The 19,167-nt window shown below is 42.8% G+C and overlaps 1 protein-coding gene across 2 annotated transcripts in view; it reads right to left on the bottom strand.

The window, feature by feature from the left end:
• Positions 1–19,167, bottom strand: part of cntn1a (contactin 1a) — a 129,036-nt gene that overhangs the window by 24,353 nt on the left and 85,516 nt on the right. For both annotated transcript variants that reach the window (XM_083763727.1, XM_083763728.1), the window contains exons 5-13: positions 16,822–16,997; positions 13,501–13,596; positions 11,760–11,966; positions 8,314–8,419; positions 7,193–7,374; positions 5,336–5,460; positions 4,638–4,755; positions 3,863–4,010; positions 948–1,075 (exon numbers count right to left, since the gene is read on the bottom strand). In XM_083763727.1, the coding sequence (XP_083619853.1) occupies positions 948–1,075; positions 3,863–4,010; positions 4,638–4,755; positions 5,336–5,460; positions 7,193–7,374; positions 8,314–8,419; positions 11,760–11,966; positions 13,501–13,596; positions 16,822–16,997 (1,286 nt within the window). The remainder of the gene's footprint in view (positions 1–947; positions 1,076–3,862; positions 4,011–4,637; positions 4,756–5,335; positions 5,461–7,192; positions 7,375–8,313; positions 8,420–11,759; positions 11,967–13,500; positions 13,597–16,821; positions 16,998–19,167) is intronic.

The raw sequence follows: 19,167 nt of genomic DNA, 5'->3' as shown, positions 1-19,167 counted from the left end.
TACAGAGACCTGGGGGAGCATACGGTTAAATGAATAGTTGCTCTATGGTTGTTTATGAGAAAAGGGTGGAGTAGCTCAATGCTCTCATGTGGACAGAAGGGGGCATTAAAGAGCTTTATATCCAACAAAGCTATGTAGAGATATTGTCATTGGCTTCAACCAGCAGTATATCTTCTATTGCATTGCATGCCAGCTATCATGTCGTATCAACAACATGAGAAGAATTATCTTTAGGGCTGACCTTGACTAAAGACATTAAATAACAGCCATATGAATTTGGCAACTAAACAATTAGTTGATTTAATCGACAATTCTGTAAATTACAACCATGGAGAGACTAGCCTTTTCAACTTGGTGCGGTTGAGAACCCAACATTTGCAATATAGAGCAGCAGAATGTACCACTTAAACCTTGTGAGCGTATGAGAACAAATATTTTTGGCAAACCGAGGGCGGTCAACAAAGTATGTGGGGTTTAAGTGGTTGAAGGGTCATACTGTATCATTTCACTATGATGAGGTGACAGCCCTATAAATATCTTTACATGAACAGACTTTACTCAAAGATCTTATGAACGGATCGTTGGCTCTCAAGTCAAACCCTCCTACCCTTGATTTTCACCGGACTGGGATGAGAAAAAAAAGATCCTGTCTCTTCTCATTTGATCTTGGGTTGTCACCTGTGCCCTTGGGCACTGACTAATAGCCCCACCAGTGTCCACCTGAGGACCAGAGGATCCATAGGTCAGACACTCAGAGGACAGCTGGAGGTGCAGAGGCCGCGGATGAAGACGGATGCTGACAGGAACAGCTGCCCCGCTAATGTCCACAACAGCTGCACTATCAGTAACCGTATAGCAACAACATTTGTCGCGCCAAGAGCAACACCGTGGGCTATTTGCACGTGTGTGCTTGAAATGAGCTGCGGCTCCAGCTATATAGCACTTGCCTGTGATGGATAGAGAGCCCGTGCTGTTAGCTTTGCCCCGGTCGTTCTCGGCGAAGCATGTGTACCTCCCCTCGTCCAACCGCGTCACGTTGACAATCTCCAGGCTGCCGTCCTCCCAGATGAACACCCTGGGCAGAGAGAGGAGAGGAGAGGGAGAGAGATGAACACCATGGGCAGAGAGAGGAGAGGGAGAGGCTGAGGTTTCACCACCACATGCTGACATGACATGCAGAGATACCGCGTGGAAGGATGAAAGGTAGAAATACCAAGGTCAGGAGGCCAGCATGTTTTATGGATGTGGTGTAGATGATGAAAGCTCATGAAAGTGCTCTGAGCGCTTTCTCTCTCCTCGGGGAGTATGAAATATTTGAGCTATTCTTTTTCTTTCTTTTTTTTTTAAGAAATTCTTTAAAACATAAAAAAAAAAAAAAAAAAGTAAAAAAAGTAAATTTAACTCTTTATGCACCTGTAGGCCTACACAAGATGTAACAATAAAGAACCTTGAACCTTAATTATCTCCCTGCATTCCTTGTGATCACTGTCATGCATACAAAGCAGCAAAACTGCTCAAGAAGAGTCACCATTTCACACACTCTCACGGTCACCGACTCATACAGACACAGACATGTCTGTATGTTATCAGAGGACATAATGCTGCTTACAATTTTGGTTACTACCAGTGTTAATTTCGTCAATTAAAACTATGAAGAAAAATGTTTGTCGACTACCTTTTTTCAATGACGGAAACTAAACAAAAACAAAATAAAGCTATGATGATCAAACGATAAAAACTAGACAAAAATGTGACCAGATTTGACTGAGAGCCTGCCATCGCGCAAATTCCAGCTTTTCACCAGAGAAAAACTCATGAGTTGTAGACTCTTCACATACTAGAGCATGTCTGAAATAAGTGTCAGAGCTGAAATCGACATGTAAATATGAATATGACATGAAATAAATGCTTAAACATGTAGCTAGGTGTAATGTTAGAGACAGAAGTGAACCTTTCAAGCCTGTTTTCTGCAAGACATTACTCTATAAGCCATTATCTCCAAAGCTGGTGGGTCAAACTGAACAACCAATATGTCAATTTGAAGCTATGATTCCCTACTTTCATAATATGACATGAAAAAAAAGAAAATTAAAAAGAAAAATCCAATGGCAGTCCCTCAGTCAAATTTGGTCACAAATGTTAGTGAGGTACAGGTACGAGTGGAGAAGATGTCCAGTATAACTAAAAGTCAAATCATTTTATGTTTGGTTGTGTGCAGGTTTAACGCTCTGAAATTAGCCGATCTACAAGCCACAACCTAGCTACAATGTAGATTTTTGGTAAAAAATCTGGCATTTCAGCATTATCACGGCTCGCCAAAATACATTTTAGATTTAGTCGACTAAAATCTTATGATGTTTTGTCAACTAAAAATAGACTAGAACTAAATTATTTCACCCATTTGCTTGAATAGAGAATTATTGCTTACAGGGGTAAATCATGGGTAAAATTGTGATGGGAAATGGGCTTCACATCCAGCATTGATTCCTTGGTGCTTGATTGGATCGCTCTACTGATTAATTGATTGATTGATTGATTGATTGATTGATTGACTGATTGATTGATTAATTGATTAAATTCTTTATTAACAGTTTGTGGTCCTGTGTATTCAATTATTTAAGACATACAATACTACTGTATACAAGAAAGCATCAATACTAGGAACAGTAAAATTATATTTACAGCAAAATTGTGGGGCTAATTTTTGTTGGCACACTAGAAGACAAGAAAATTGCAACTGGGGTGCTCTTTCATGGGGGTTTTGAAAGAGGGTAGGGACTCAACTCGAGTCACACTTTTTGAGTATAGTCTTGTTGAATTCAAATTAGGGTTGACTTGTCAGCGAGGAGCGGCAGGCAGGGGAAGGGGAGCTTACCAACTCACTCTATCTGCCCTAACTAATACTGCTAACTAAAGCAGCTTTAGGTTGGGTTTAATGTCAAGGCTGTGACAGCGTGTCACAGCACTCACACTGCTAAACAGAACCACTTTGCGCTAGAGTGGCTGATCGTGTGCAAGAAAGATGCTTTTTTTTGCTAACAGGGATTCCCAGACAAAATGCTCTTATGTGTTACATCCTTGTGACCCAGATGTGTCACACGCAGAAAAAGAACATTTTTTTATTCAAAACAAAGCAAAGGAGACATGCAACTATGATAAACTGTGCGTCGTCTTAAAGGTAGGCCAACAGATGAGGCACAACTTCTGGTATCTATATACCAGTCCATATCTAACAGCAGTTTATATAATGAATTATATGTACAGTACTTAACATTGTAATTGCATAGTGATGACATGACGAGTGGAGGAAGTAGCTAGTTGGGCATTTAATGTATTTGACTGCCAGTGCAAAAAGATAAAAAATAAAGGCCCTCTGCAGTTTAGTCTGGCCCCGCTTGTGATTGAATATTTTCTGACAATGACAATTTTCTGAAAAACCTCATCAGTGGTTCTCAATATTTCATGTCAAGGAGCCCAAAAATGATATAAAGTATAACATAATGCTTAAAACACCAAAAGGGGTTCCTGCCCAGAATGGGTTAATCAGGGCCTAGTATGCAAATATGGAGTATCTTTTTTGTATCCGCCCCTGCAGATTCCAGACTAATACAGTGAAATTAGTCTGGCCATGCCATTAAATGCAATGTCTTTTATTTGTTTATAGGGAGCATAGGTGATATCACAAAACTACTCAACTGGATGGTTATGTGTGTGGATTCTTAAAAAACACATTTATTTATTTTCCCCTGGAGCCAGGTATGGCAGCTGCCATAGCTTGCCATAATCAATTGACGCCTCTGCACCTCAGAAACAACAATGCAGACAGCAGCCTTACTGGACCATGACGAGAGGCTATACTGACCTGGTTAAGTTGAAGAGAAGTTCTGTGCCTTTGCTCCAGGTGATGGTGGGCTTGGGGGCCGCCTTCGGTCGACACGCGATAATGACCCGGCTGTTTTTGGCTCCGAGAACATTCTTCACTGGATTGTGTTCAAACGTGGGAGCACATTCTGGAGTGGGACAGCTTGTGTTGTTCATCACAATCCTTGCTAATGTTATTCACATGAATAGATGTTTAAATACTGTGTGATCTTAGCGCATACATGGGCAACTGGCGATATTGAAATATTGTGTTCTAGTATGTCTTGCTCCACTAAACGTTGTTTTTACTTCAAATCTTATTTGACAATGTAGCAGGGCGTATATTTTAATTATTCATCTTGTAAAGTGAGTAAGTGATCCTTAGGGGATGATCACATGAGATGCATTGCTAGAAATGCATTTACCAGCAAAACCCTTGTTTTGCTATGGTGTGGCCTGGGTGTGTGTGCTCCTTTCTTGTGCTGCGTGTTTTTCAAGCCTTTTTTATCCTAAAATATTCTCAACTTTTCAGTCTACCGCCATCCTGTTTTGATGGATGGCGGTAGATGCAATAGGAATGTGGCAATGCAGACGAAAGGTTGATACTTTATCAAGACTCGACGTCGGTGATTCATCATCATTTGGTTTTCTTCAATACACTATTTTGCCAAAGCGTTTTTGAAGCACCTGTGCCTATAGCAATGGATCTCAGTGTGTGTGATCACCACCATATATTCCTCTGACTCAGCCAGTCAGTGGCTGTGCTGTTCACTCACCAATGACACGCAGCTCTGCGGTGGCATAGATGACTCCGTGGTGATTTTCTGCTGTGCACTGGTATATCCCTGAATCTTGAAACGTCAAGCCTCTGAGTTGCAATCTTTTTTTGTCGTACTGCAGGAAAACAAAATGAAACGGGAGAACACATCAACGTCCTGCACTTCTTGGCCAGATTTCAAATCCCCCCCTCACTCCCCCCAGTCGCGGAATCCAGTCTTCGATTGTTGACACGTTCACGTGTTGCAATGCAGTGTTTTGCACCCGCTGGCGCCACAAATGATAGCTGTATAAGAATGACAGTGACTTCATTTGACTGGGAGAGCAACCTCATTAATGCATAATGTGATGCATGGGAGCGGGAGGGAGACATGAAACGGCCTACCCCGCACACCGCTGCCAGCGCCGGGTGCTCTCCAGGGACTCTTTTCGTTCAGGGGCCTGGCGGTGGCTTGTTACTATGGAGAGCTTACACAACCTACGCTGGCACCCTCTCAGAAAACAACATGTACTTTCCTGTCCCTGCAGTGCCAGTCTGCCAGTCTGTGAGGATTGTGCCACCCCTGACTACTCTGGCTGGTACCACCGAGTGGGTGTGTGGGTTCTTAAGTGACCTGCTGCCGGGACGACGTTGTACAGTATATGTACAACGCCAAAACGGCTCTATCTATGGGGCAATATTGACGTTGAATATTACCGGCGTGCCGTCCTTCAGCCAGCTGATGCGTGGCTTTGGTTTGCCATTGGCGACGCAGGACAACGTGTAGTCGCTGTTGATGTCTCTCTCTGTGCTGTTGATGTATTCCACCCACTCTGGAAAGGCTGCAGAGGAGAGAGAGGTACGGGCCGTTACTGGGTTTGATTTTTGTAGAAAGGGGAAGAACAGCAAAGCTATATTATATATTATATATCGTTGGTGTCGGACAGAAACCTCCATTATTTTATGGTTTTTTTCATTAATTAATGCCCTACTTGATCATATACTACAGTGTCACACAAAAAGTAGCAGATCTGCAAGAAGCGACGCATTTTGAGCTTATTTTTTTAATTTGAATCCTGAAAAGTAACTTTGCAGACTATGAGGTTTCCACCCGACCAGTGTCGACTACCTTTTTCCACTAACAAAAACTAAATGGAAACTAAATGAAAACTAAGCTATGATGACTAAAACTAAGACTACTGTAAATATACTGACAATTTCGTCAACAAATAAAAACTAGAAAAACTAACTCAATTTGAGGAAGGGACTAGTGGACAAGAGATCCAGTATAAGTCATTTTACAATTAGTTGCATGCTGAAAATAGCTGATCTACAAGCCCACAACGCGCCGTGCTGCGACGTGTTGTGGGCTTGTAGATCAGCTAGACTAACACAAACGTTCCAGGTGACTAAAATGTGACTAAAACTAAATAAACTATCAAAATTTGCTGCCAACAACAACACTGCCTGACCCGACAGAGTCGATATAATCTGCGGGAATACTGCAGGCATAAAAGAAAAACTACCACTATACTGTCGCTGCGTTTGGCTGGTCAGCTGGTCCAACGCCAGGCGACTGGTGCATGCAGTGCACCTAGTCCTGCTACACTACAGAGCCATTACAGCTGATATCGATCGCAAAGTGTGAGGGGCTATTGATTGTTTGTGTTAAGAGAAAGCTGCACATAAACTATTGATGTAAACAGCAGGAAAGCAGTGGTTGAAAGGTATATGTACTTACTCAAGTACTGTACTGACTGTGAGTACACTTTTGAGGTGGTTGCACTTTACTCGAGTACTTCAGTTACCTTTATCGAATTTGAGTATTATTATTAGGCCTACTACAAAGACTAAACATTAACCAATTAAGCCCTATTTTATACTTTGGTTATTTGAAAAATGCAGATTTTTTAAAAACGTTTTTACTAGTATTTTACTTTGGTATTACTAAACCTGTATTCTTTATGCAAGTACTGGCGTACGTGGGAACGCAAATAGGGAATGCATTCCCCACCCTGTTATGCAATAGCAGTAGTCAGAGTACTCGTTGTAACTGCCAGTCTGCCTGTGTCCCTTTTATGAACATATAAGGAGCTCCTTGTCAGTATATGGACAGTATGAGCATGCATATCGGGGGGGATCGCAGTTCTGTCCAAAAAGTCCTTAGACTGTATGTAGTAAACGTCGAGAATGTCTGGAGAGTGCAAACTGACTAATTAATCAAATGGCAGGTGTGGGGAATTGGAGAGGTGTGGGGGAATTTGCCAAATCAAGCAAAGGCTGCAGGGTTGCCATGGGAATAAATTGACTCATCAGAAAAGGCCATAGCCTTTTCTGTCGATTCTGAACAACCGCATATCCGACCGACTCTACACGTCATGCGAATTTGAAGTCGGTTGGTCGAACGACCGTAGAATGTTGAATACAGGCCTTTTACTTGAAAACAGTATTTCTACATTGTGGTACCGCTACTTTTACTTACTTCTTCCCCCACTGATTTTAAGATAAAGTACCTATGAAGAAGTACCACTGTCAACAGCAGGAAAATGGCCAAACGCTCATACTGTACTGTACCTTCCACGGTTACACGTGCGCGGTGGTAGTCCTTCCCCTTGGAGTTGAAGGCTTCACACTCGTACGCTCCCCCGTCCTCAAAGTGCACGTCGAACAGGTGAAGGTGGGCCCCCGCCATGCTCACCTTGTGATTGGTGGGCAGCTCTCCATCCACTTTCCTCCAGCGGATCTGAGGGATAGGGCTGGTGGGGGGAGGGAGGGGGGTCATACAATATTATTGAAGACCCCACGCTTTATGGCATGCTGTGTGAAGTACTACTGCCCTCTGAAGCTCATTGTAGCGGTGGAGTCGCGTGCTGGGAACACCAGATTTGACGTGTTGTGAGCTTGGAAATCTGCTGTTTTCAGCACGCAGCACCATCGTTCAATGGGAGTATCGTGAACACTGACTGTTTGACTGTCTGTTTGTAACCAGTGTGATCACTGCTTACAAACAAAAGCACGTTTTTCTCTCTTATTTTCAGCACAGTACAACTACTACTGTAGGTGCACAAGACAAGAGTTTAATGTTACGATAAGAACCATTTCATTTTCTACTGTGTACATCACTGTCTTTGTTACTTTGTTACTAATTCAGGTTACAGTAGATGTGGGATTGATCCTCCATTAAAGCCTCATCATTCAGCAACAGACCCTATTTGTCATTCATCGAATGTAAGCGGAAAGCAAAGAGGTGGTGTGTGGAGATTTGGAGTTGAAAGTCTACAGTTATTCATACTCCATAGTTTCTTGGCAAAAACAACTGATCTGCAATCTACAGTAATGTGTTGCATAAGCTGGAAAACTCGCATAATGTAGTATTGACCACATAACCTTTTTTTGTTTTTTGTTATCCAAAAGTAGCACAAGCTTGTAGATCGCTTACCTTTGGTTGTACAACAAATGTTATAGGGCTTAACCACATGAACCCTAGCATCCCTATTCTGGGGCCACAATATGTTCAGCAAAGAGATTTGGTGTGTACAGAGAAAAAAAGGAGCGGAAGTATAGAGCCCCCAGTCAAGGATATTGAGATTTAAGTGCTTACGATTAGACTGAAGTCTCACAGTTTGCTTTGATCATACATTATTTAGACGTATTCACGGATAGCCAGCCCATGCTCTCTCTCTGTTCATGCTTACTTCCCCAGCGCAAAGCATTCCAGGGTGATGTTCTGTCCCACGAGAGCAGTGGTGTCAGGGAACTTGACTGTGATGTCAGCAGGGTACTTCCGAACCGAACCTTGACCTGAGGCAACAAGTAAATGCAAGACTTTAATACATTAACAACCTGAACCCCATCGTCCCCCATCATCGCACCCCATGTTCTGGCCAAAAATAGCAGATCTACAAGCTCACAATGGATCGCAATTGGCTATTTTTGGTCGAAGAGATTTGGTGTAGACGGATTAAGTGGACAAAGTACAGTTGTAACTCAAGTCCAGCTGTAATTAATACTAAGTGGTTAAGATCAAGTAAAAAAAAAAAAAAAAAGACAATCTGTTTGCCTGGAGACAGAAAATATGTAAATCAGGTAAAAGCTACAGTATGTCTTCATCACACACAAGCACCGCATGCACGCACGGCACAGCCAGAGGGCGCCGTGCTCTAGTCAGTTGATGCAGACAGTCTCTCATACATACATGTGTTATGACTGCTGACTGGTCTCTGCTGCTGTAACACGCAGCGCTGACCTCTTTAATGGAATGGAACATTCTAGTTCGTGTCCTGACCGCCATTCAGGATGTGTTTGCCACAGGTGATGCTTAGCCAAACTCAGGAATAACACAAACAATGGAATAATTGATGGGACCACTCTGGGAAGGGCCCCAAGGAAAACACTGTAACAGCTGCCCAGTTTGGCTCTCCTTCCTCAGACAACGCAGACCAGTAAGAATCATAATGGTCAGCGCTTCAAGTTTGCGGTCCTTCGGCTCTGGAGACGAAATGCTTTGTGATTCTCGTCAGCGAGCTGCGAGTCCTTCCAAGTCCAACACACCAAACATGGCACTGTTCATTTGACTGTGGAAGTGTCAAAATGAACTGCCATTTCCAGTGGTGGAAAGTAACTAAGAGTTATCAAGTACAATTTTGAGGTACTTTTACTTTACTGGAATATATAAAAATTTCAATACTTTTACTTTACTTCATCTCGGAAACAAATATTGCACTTTTTACTCCACTACAATTATTTGAAAACTAGTTACTACGGTATATACATTGAGGATTTGAAGAATAGTATTACAAAAACACGTCAACCCTATATATACTTCGTCCAAGTATGAAAATAGCCGTAAGTTCACTACGCGCTGCAAAAAGCGAGGCGCCTGTGGCTCTGGGCCCAGCTACATCTCAGACATGCTGAAGCCATATGAACCTTATGGTCATCTGGGGCTGGCCTACTAATTGTTCACCCGATAGTTGGAACAAAACATGGTGATGCAGCATTTCACTATTATGCACCACAAACCTGGAATAATATTCCAGGTTACATTAGGAAATCCCCAACCATAGACGTTTTTAAGTCCAATTTAAAAACGTATTTATTTAACATTGGCTATCTATCCCAATGTCTAATAACAGCTAGGTCTTGCCTGGGCTTTAAATTAGCTGTGTTTTCTGTTTTTATCAAAGGTGGGAGTATTTGTTGTAATTGATATGCTCCTATTTTAATTGTATCTATTATAATCTGTATTAATTTTAAAGTGCACTGTTGCACTCTGTATTTGTTTTTATTCTGTAAAGCACTTTGAATTGCCTTGTGTATGAAAGGTGCTATATAAATAACATTGCCATGCCTTGCCTTGCCTAGTATAGAGCCCTAGAACTACAGTATATAGGGCTTAAGTGATTCAATGATTGAAGTTGTCCAGATTTTGTCATGTATTTATGGCGTAGTATGGAGTTTTGGGTGCCAGGCTGTCTACCATGGGAGGATTAGCCTATTCTATCCTAGATCGAATGAAAGAGCCAATAATAACACTGGGGAGGTTCTTATCTTACAAAACAATATCGGCTTTAGGATCAAAGAGAGGTCTTTAGGGGTGGCGGCGAAAAGCAATCAATACATCTCTGTAATACTGCAGAGTCACATCCTGTCTGCTTCCTGCAAGAACCCCTAAACTCACCTCTTCAACAGCAACTCCATGAACCCAAACCCACACCTGTGTCCTGACTGCTGCCACAAGCAGCACCTCATATTGGTCTTATCTTTAAAGGTGCTGTAGTGTGTACTGGAAGTCCTTTTTATTATATATTTTTGTCAAATAGTTCTATATTACCATAGTAAGTTTTGCTAGAGGAGACCCCCTGTTGCTGAACAAACACTCTATACTAGCAATGGTTACCCTCAAAACCATTGCTATAAACCTTTCAACAAAATGGTGTGGTTTTGGTATTTTAAGGCCTAACAAAAAAAAACTTTGGTTTCCGATTGGCTGTCATTTTTGGGCTGAGTGGTAGGGAATTTATTTTATTTTATTTTTTTATTTTTATTTTCGTGGGAAGGATGGGTAGCAAGGGATTTATTTTATTTTATTTTATTTATAAAAAAATTCGTGGGAAGGATGAGTAGCAAGGATTTTTTTTATTTTTTTTCCTACGGCAATGATGGATAGGCTTCTTTTTTAATAACTTCAATATTTGCCTGAAATACCATCTTTTAAATAATGAATGGTTCAAGTACTCATAACACTGTATGCCTACAGCTAAACATTTGAAAACTTTGAATAGAATGTCCACACACTGGTTGAATACTTTAGAGTTTTAATTCAACTCCAAACCAAAGTAAAGTGCTGCATCACTCACATACCAAAAGGTTGGAGGTTGGTTAATTTATTTCTGTCACGACAGTTGCCAACAACCCAGAACATCCCATCGTCTGCACGGCTTGGCTAGTCAGCAGAACTGATTGGCTGCCTCGTCTCCAGCCATGTTGCCTCAGAATTCTTTAGGGGCACTAATTTGAGCATAACTGTGGAGCGCAGCTAAAAAGCGGCGTAACATCAGCAGCAGACCCGCAGATTTATTGGGTAACATTTGAGTCTCTGTCACTGTACTCGCACAGACCCCCATGCAATGACGCATACTACCGGCACGCTTTCACCTCATTAATTATGTCTGCAAATTATTTAGTATTCAATCGAATTATTTGTGGCGGTGCTTTGCACGGGCAGACGACAGATACGGTGCACAGGTCCATGCTGTGTTGTGTTGGCGTTGTGTTGGGTTGGGTTGTGCATCTCCTCGCGATGACGCATTCCAAAACATTTGCACACGTGATATTTTAGACGAAAGAAAACTTTATTTTGACTTTGCGCGTCCCGATGGTCTCATCAAATAATTTTAATGATCAAAGACCTTTTTGGTCTTACTCGGTCGTATTTCACCAAATGCCAATACAATAATATGGGTCGCGCATATTTAATAGAGTCGGTCGGCAACCGGAAACCAATTTTCTTTTTTTTTAGTAGGCCTAAGCCTTAAAACACCAAAAGGGGTTCCCGTCCAGAATGGGGTTTTAATAACAGAGATGCTACTGGCCGAACAGGACGTGAGGAACAGGGAAGAAGAAGAAGAGCGGCACTGACGTTCGGCCAGGGGCACGAGGGGGATGAACTTGGAGAAGACGCTCTTGGAGATGGACTGGCTGGAGACGAAGCACGAGTAGTTGCCACTGTCCTGGATGTCCACCTTGGAGATGTACAGGTTGCCCGTGCTCTGAGAGACGAAGCGCCTCTTGTCCAGCGGAATGAAGATGGGGAACTCGTTCAGCATCCATCGGAACGACAGCTCGGCTGCACAGGAACACAGGTACGTAGGGAAGCAACAGTTAACTGTATACACATACAGTATATAATTTTATCTATGCACGACACACAGGGCTCCTACAGTACACATTGGCAATTTCAAAATTCCATACTTTTTCCAAACTCTTAATTTCTGGCCCGTTTTCCATACATTATTTTACATTTTACATACTTTTCCAGGTGTGGAAAAGTAAAAGAAATTAAATTCCATAGTTTTCCATACTTGCGTATAAAAGTATAAAATAGGGCTTAAGTGAGTTAATCAGACTAATGGGTTTAGTCGATTCTAAAGAGTTAATTAGAATTTCTTTGCGTCGATATATAAATAAATGAAAAAAACGTGCTTCTCAATTATTTGAATATTGGGGGGGAAAAGTAATCGATAGAATAATCACTTAAAAAATAATTGATAGTTGCAGCCCTACATGATGAAACCTACCCATCAAGGCCGTGGTGTATAACACAACAGCTTGGAAGAGTTATGACAAATTGGCCACAGCGGCGACACAATCTCAATTTTAAGAATCTGAATACAAGGTGAACTACTGTATAAATAATGCATTTGTTTGGTGTTGTTTGTTATTCAAGCAGCCGCTGACCTTTCAAATAAAAGCGAATGTATCATAATGAGAGGAGTGACGCAGTCGCAGGGGCATCTGTAAACACTTTAACTTGCTAATTCTGGAACTGTGGCAGAGGGAGGTAACCATGGTTTCCACTTGGCTGCGTTTTGGATGGATTTGCATGAACCTGAATATGAAAACGTTTTCTGGTGCTGTGCTCGTCTTAATAGAAATGTGTTTGATTGTGATTGAAAGGGGCGGAAAGACAGAGATGCACAAGTTACGGCAAAATGAGGCCACACACAAAAGTACAGACGTGTGACGTGTGCGTACAACACTCAAACGGATCATTTTTAAAGCTTTGTACAACCATTGCACAAGGTGGATATGACATAAATAATTTAAATACACAAAGCCTATTGCTGACCTAAACAAATTATAGCTGGTACCGATAAACAATGTTCAAAACATGGCATATCCTTGTCATCCACAAGCACAGGGATAATGGCTGGGTTGATACTGAGCAAGGAGCAATAACATGTTGTCCTGACCTGGACTGAAGAGCCCAGGGTGTGGACAACAAGGTGGAAATAATTAGATGAAATATGACATTTGTGTTAGAAGATACCGGTAAGCACAACTACCCTGACATGTCAGCAATAAAATAATCACATAATTGTTTATGTCTGAGACTTGGACCATTAAAAAAAGGCAATTCAATCCCTTGCCAGTAGAGGGCATCATTTCATTGGATTTCAACCTCAAGAAGACAGCATGTCTAGAATAACAACCATTAACTACTAGAGTTTGTTGTTAAATTGGATGCTATTGACTGAAACGGTTATGCCGGGCAGACCTATTGTAGCATATAATTAGCATAATGATATGCTACAATAGGTCTGCCGACTCTGCCCAGCATCATATCACTGCATCATTAGTGTGTCCAGGACAGTACATACCTGGGTAATGGGGTGGTGGGGCACAAAGCAGCACTGCCCCCTGACCCTCTTTCACATAAACTGCTTCCCTCTCCTCTGATGAGAAGAAATCGAGGTCTGTGAGAGAAATGGATGTGGAACAATTGACTGTCAAAGTAGGGTGGTTCACTGTCATGTGGAAGTTCTTTACGTAAGTTGTGTAAAAGCCTTAACTGTCTTTCAGAGTTCATGTATTCAATCACAGGTTCCCACAACGTGAGATCTGGAAGACCCACAGGGGTCCTTCAGGGCGTCTCCCAACTAAATAACCTGTATTTAGGAACCAAATGGACGCATATGGGTGTGTAACTCAGATAGTGTACTAATGGAACAGAATTAACACACATAAATTCATTTGGTTCCATTTGCACACTGAGAGTTAAATGAACAGTTAGATCAGAATTCCTTGACAATACTCTCACATGCCTCATTTCAACATTCCTTCCTATTTAAAGATGGAGTGCCATGATTTTTGTACTTTTTCTGTTTTGTATGCTTCTATGGAGTTAACATTACTCTAATAGACCCCCAGGTTTGATTGATTGATTCTTTTATTAGATAATAACAAATGCAAAACAGTACATGGTACAGTCAAAGCACATTTATCCAAAAGGAGCACAAGACCTTGCGGTCTTGTTTCCATTCGGGTCCCATGCGTGGTTAAAATATTGAAATATGTCTTCCATGGTCCCAGGTGTGGTTAAAATATTGAAATATGTCTTCCATGTGTATATTTGGTTTCTCAAAAGGCCAAATCGAGGCACAGGTCAAAAGGCCCAATCGAAATGACAGTGATATAGTGACATCACAATATCATCATGCCCTCCCTTAACCCCTCCCACTTTATCACTTAACAACAGCTGTGGGTGCAGCTTCAGTTCAGGTGGATCACCACCCATCACCACCCACCAGGCAAATCAGGCATAGTTAATGAACTGGTGGGTGTGGCACAGGGCTCGTAATTGTGCCAATTTTGGATTTGAATTTTGAATTTTAATCTTTGCGACCTAAAAATATAATTGGGATCACCAGTTCCATTGCAAATACTTACTGTGGTGCGCCTACAACGGTCGATTGTAGAAAAACGGGCGCTCTCTGACATCCAACTCCACTGCCCCTCTCTGCTAGCTGTACTAGCACTTGATGCTAACCAATGTGTGAAGTGTGTAGTTAACTACTCTTTGACACAAAAGTATGGGACAACGTCGAACGCTGCATCGCTCACATTCCAGAGCGCCTCGGCTTGCGACTTTCACCACTCCACTGACACATGCCTCCTCTATTTGAGCGACCACATCAAACACGAGGTGGATGCTGGAAAATACTGCGGCATGGTCATGCTGGACCTCCAAAAGGCTTTTGACACCGTGAACCACTCCATACTGGTTAACAAGCTTAAAGCTATTGGTTTTGATAGCACGTCAGTGAGCTGGATGCAATCCTACCTGGAGGGGAGAGAACAGATGGTGGAGGTGAACGGAACACTGTCCCCTCCCCTCCCAGTGAGCTGTGGCGTCCCACAAGGAAGCATACTAGGGCCTTTACTGTTCCTAATTTATGTTAACGACATGACTTCAGCTTGTGACTGCAACTTGTTCCTGTTCGCAGATGACTCAGCACTGCTGGTCTCGGACAGGAACAAACTGCAGGTTGAAAAGACCCTCAGCTCTGAACTCGGTAGAATCTGCACCTGGCTCGCTGATAACAAACTATCCTTACACCTGGGAAAAACTGAATCCATCCTCTTCGGATCAAATAGTAAACTCAGCAAGGCAGATGGCTTCTTGGTTAGAGTGGGTGACAATATTATCACACGAAAAGATGAAATTACCTACCTAGGTTCCATCCTGGAGGCCAATCTTTCCGGTGATAAAATGGCCACCAACGTAATCAAAAAAGTCAATCAAAGAACAAGATTCCTTTACAGGATCTCCTCACTGGTCAGCAAAAACACCTTGAAGACCTTAACAGGAGCCCTCGTACAAGGTTTCTTTGACTATGCATCCACCTCTTGGTACCACAGCACCTCAAAGGCCCTTAAAACAAGGCTCCAGACCTCTCAAAACAAACTGGTCAGGCTCCTACTTGGCCTCACCCCCCGAACCCACCTCACCCCTGCCCACTTTGACAGGCTGGGATGGCTTAGGGTCGACGACAGAGTACAGCATCTTGCAATGGGTCTGGTCCACAAGATTCGATACACCACCAAGATACCCATGTACCTGTCTAAATACTTCCTTAATGTAAACGAAGTCCACACCCACAACACCAGAGGGAGTGCAACAAACCATGTACAACCCAGATTCGGCACAAACAAGGGACTAAATTCTTTTCGCTCCTATGCCACCAAAATGTGGAACGCCCTACCAACAGTCATTAAGACATGTGAATCCCTTGACTCCTTCAAAACCGCTCTCAAAGGGCACCTACGGATGGCTGCAATTCGAAACTGGCCTCTGTAAAATCTGAATCCCCCCCACCCCCCCACCCCATTTTCCCTCACTGTATATAGTATCTTTTCCCTTTTTTGCTTCCCATATGATGAATTCCTGTTCTGTTCTTTACCTACAGAGAAATGTCTATTTGTATGTCTCTAAATGTTTGTATGTCTTTAAATGTTTTGATGAATTGAACAATGTGGACCCTGTTGTAAACAAGTGTAATGCTTAATTGGGTCGTCCACTCACAGTTGACAGTCTTTGTATTGAGTTTGTGCTTAAAATGTACTGTAAATTCTACAAACTGTTAATAAAGATTTCAATCAATCAATCAAACCATGTGTCAAGTGTTCACAATTCAGAAACAACTGGAGCGTCTAGCCAGCTAGTGCTACGGACTGTGTGATTGTGAATGTGAAAGAGAAGGAGGCGGACCGGTGCCACACGTGTGTGTGTGTGTGTGTGTGTGTGTGTGTGTGTGTGTGCGTGCGTGCGTGCGTGCGTGCGTGCGTGCGCGCTACATTAGCTAAAATGGCTTAATAGAGTTGGACCGTTCATTTCTACTTTGCCACGCCAGTTATTGTATGTGTGTGTGTGTGTGTGTGTGTGTGTGTGTGTGTGTGTGTGCGTGCGTGCGTGCGTGCGTGCGTGCGTGTGTGTGCGTGCGTGCACGCTACATTAGCTAAAATGGCTTAATAGAGTTGGACCGTTCATTTCTACTTTGCCACGCCAGTTATGATTAAACTTTCGTCCCGGCTGCCCGTGCAATCACATGAAAAGCATGAAAGTGCCAACTGTGGGGCAGCACATTGTTTGAAGGGCACGGTACTTTACGGATTAGAGGGGTCACACTCGGGACACTCACATCCGAACAGGACAGAGGCGTCCCGGCTGATGGTGGTGCCGTAGATGTTCTCGGCCACGCAGGTGTACTTCCCCACGTCTTTGCTCTTCACTGGGTTAACGATGACCAGGTTGCCTCCCATCAAGCTGTAGTGGTCGTCTGCGGACATGTCGATGTCCGAGTCGTCAAGCCTCCACCTGAGCACAAACAAGAGGCGTAGAGTTAGGGATTACGGCTGATTTACGCTTGGTTTAGAAAATAACAGATCTACAAGCTCACACTGCCACGTGCTAAGGCGCGTTGTGAGCTTGTAGATCAGATTTTTTTTTGTGCGTGGCACCAATCCAGCACGCAAAGAAATACAGACCAAGAAAATAATAACTTCCATAAGTCTGTGCAAAATACAGTATTACTGATTATGGCAATAAAGCACGTTTGCAAATGAATTGTGCTTGTTTTAACCCACCCGCAGCTCCAGATGGGTGGGGTAAAACTCACATTAAGGAGTTCACATGAGGAGGACAAATATGATTTCTGCAGGGTTCATTGTTAGTAAAAGCAAGCACATTCATTATAGCCCCTCCTGTGTTGAAAACTCCACCCATATGAGCATTTGCGCCTGTCGTAGACATGCGCAGAGCAAGTTCAGTCAGGGAACCTCAGTCAGCGCGCCGGCTGTTAATTGGGCCACCGCAGCATCACGCTCTCATCCACATGATTCACTCAGCCAATCACACACTCACCACATCTCATACCGGCTACTTGAACCAGAGGTTTGCATTCCTCTGCCTTCTTGCTTGCTTACACTGCTGCTGTATCAGCGTGCTGCTGTCATACAACCTGCGCTCAATTCTGCTGCTGCTGCTATACTGTATACTCGTGCTGCTGTATACAAGTGCTCAATTCTACTGTCACCAGTCTCACCACTGCTACAGTGGCGTCCGGGCGAGTAGGCTTGCTTGCTGCTGCTTTTTGTATACTGTGCGCTGCTGTATACAAAGCGCTCAATTCTACTACTGCTGCTAATGTCAACAGTCTCGCCACTGCTGTGGCGTCTGGGCGATTAGGCTATGCACTAAACGTTGCTTTCATACAATTCTGGTAAGTCAGTGAGTTTAATTGGCTGGAAGAACGTGCACTGCTTTTGTTCACCGACGGAAATAAGTTGAAGCTGCTGCGTAAATGTTCTCTTGACTTCTGTTGCTTTTATCGTTGTGCCTCGATCACACCGAGATCGCGTTAGCCAATGAATTTCACGTCGGGTCCTGTCCTGCTCACAACACTAGTCAAGGAAGCATCTTACCTGCCGTCTGCTCTGCTTTCCGCCGTTCTTCATATGTAAATCCAGGCAAAGTTTATAATCAGTTTTATGACGGTGGTCACGCTTGGTGCGCATTCTTGTCTCGGCTGCTTCTAGTCAATATGTGGACGTAATATAGATTCAAGGCAACGGGATTAAAAGCATACATTCGTCCACAGTGTAGAGTAGGAGAGTGGCGACACGCTTTGTATAGTTCCAACATTGTTCCTTTGGCTGGAAGTTGGAACTATCCCTTGAGATAGAACGAGCACTTCCGCATTCCATTGTTGCCAAGTGAGTCAACACTAATGTCGCCACTATTACTAGATTACTCGGGAGTATGTCCGCATCGCGTCTGTCAGGCATGTTGCCACGTCTGCACATTATAACAGTCAACGTTGTTTAAACCCGCGGTTCATTTGAGGCACCCTCAATTTTATATGATGATAAACTTATTTTACGTTGTTGGATTGTTTTCATAATGATTCAAGATAGTTTGTGGCTTGTTTTCGTTGACCCAGCTGCTTGTCTCCTCCATATTGAAGGGTCTGCCGTCCACTAGGGGCAGTATATCTTTAGCTTTCCTGTTCTGTAGAGTGTAGAAGAGAGCCGTCTTGTTGTTGTCAGTTTCATGTTTCACATTCAGAGATGCATGTTGTGGTGTTTGGAGGTTCTTCACCTAATACTTGTAAGTTTGTTTGTGTTATGCATATATATGGAACTATGATATAGTTTTGCCTCTTTCTTTTATTTACATTATGTGAGTAAATGTTTGCTTGTACATTTTCTTATGTTAATTAGCCTGCTTATTTTAGTTAATGTTTTTCTATTATTGTTTGTTTGTACTGCAGTGTATTTTTCTTCACATATGGCAACACAAGTTCTCTGATCGGAATGAAACGTCCAATGCAGCATCAGTTAGAAGTAAATGGAGTTGACCAGAGCAACTGAGAGAGCAGTGAGGTTGCTCTTGGTTGCATAGGCACACATGGCACCTGGGTCCCAAGGAATATGTCAGTGTGAATTGTACCGTATCATGCACCTAGTGTTGGGCAGAGCCATGCTGG

Source organism: Protomyctophum parallelum (assembly GCF_964188405.1).
Source record: "Protomyctophum parallelum genome assembly, chromosome: 4".
NCBI classification, from domain to species: Eukaryota; Metazoa; Chordata; class Actinopteri; order Myctophiformes; family Myctophidae; genus Protomyctophum; species Protomyctophum parallelum.
Note: the sequence above shows the minus strand (reverse complement) of the source record. Positions and strands in the feature narration are given on the sequence as shown.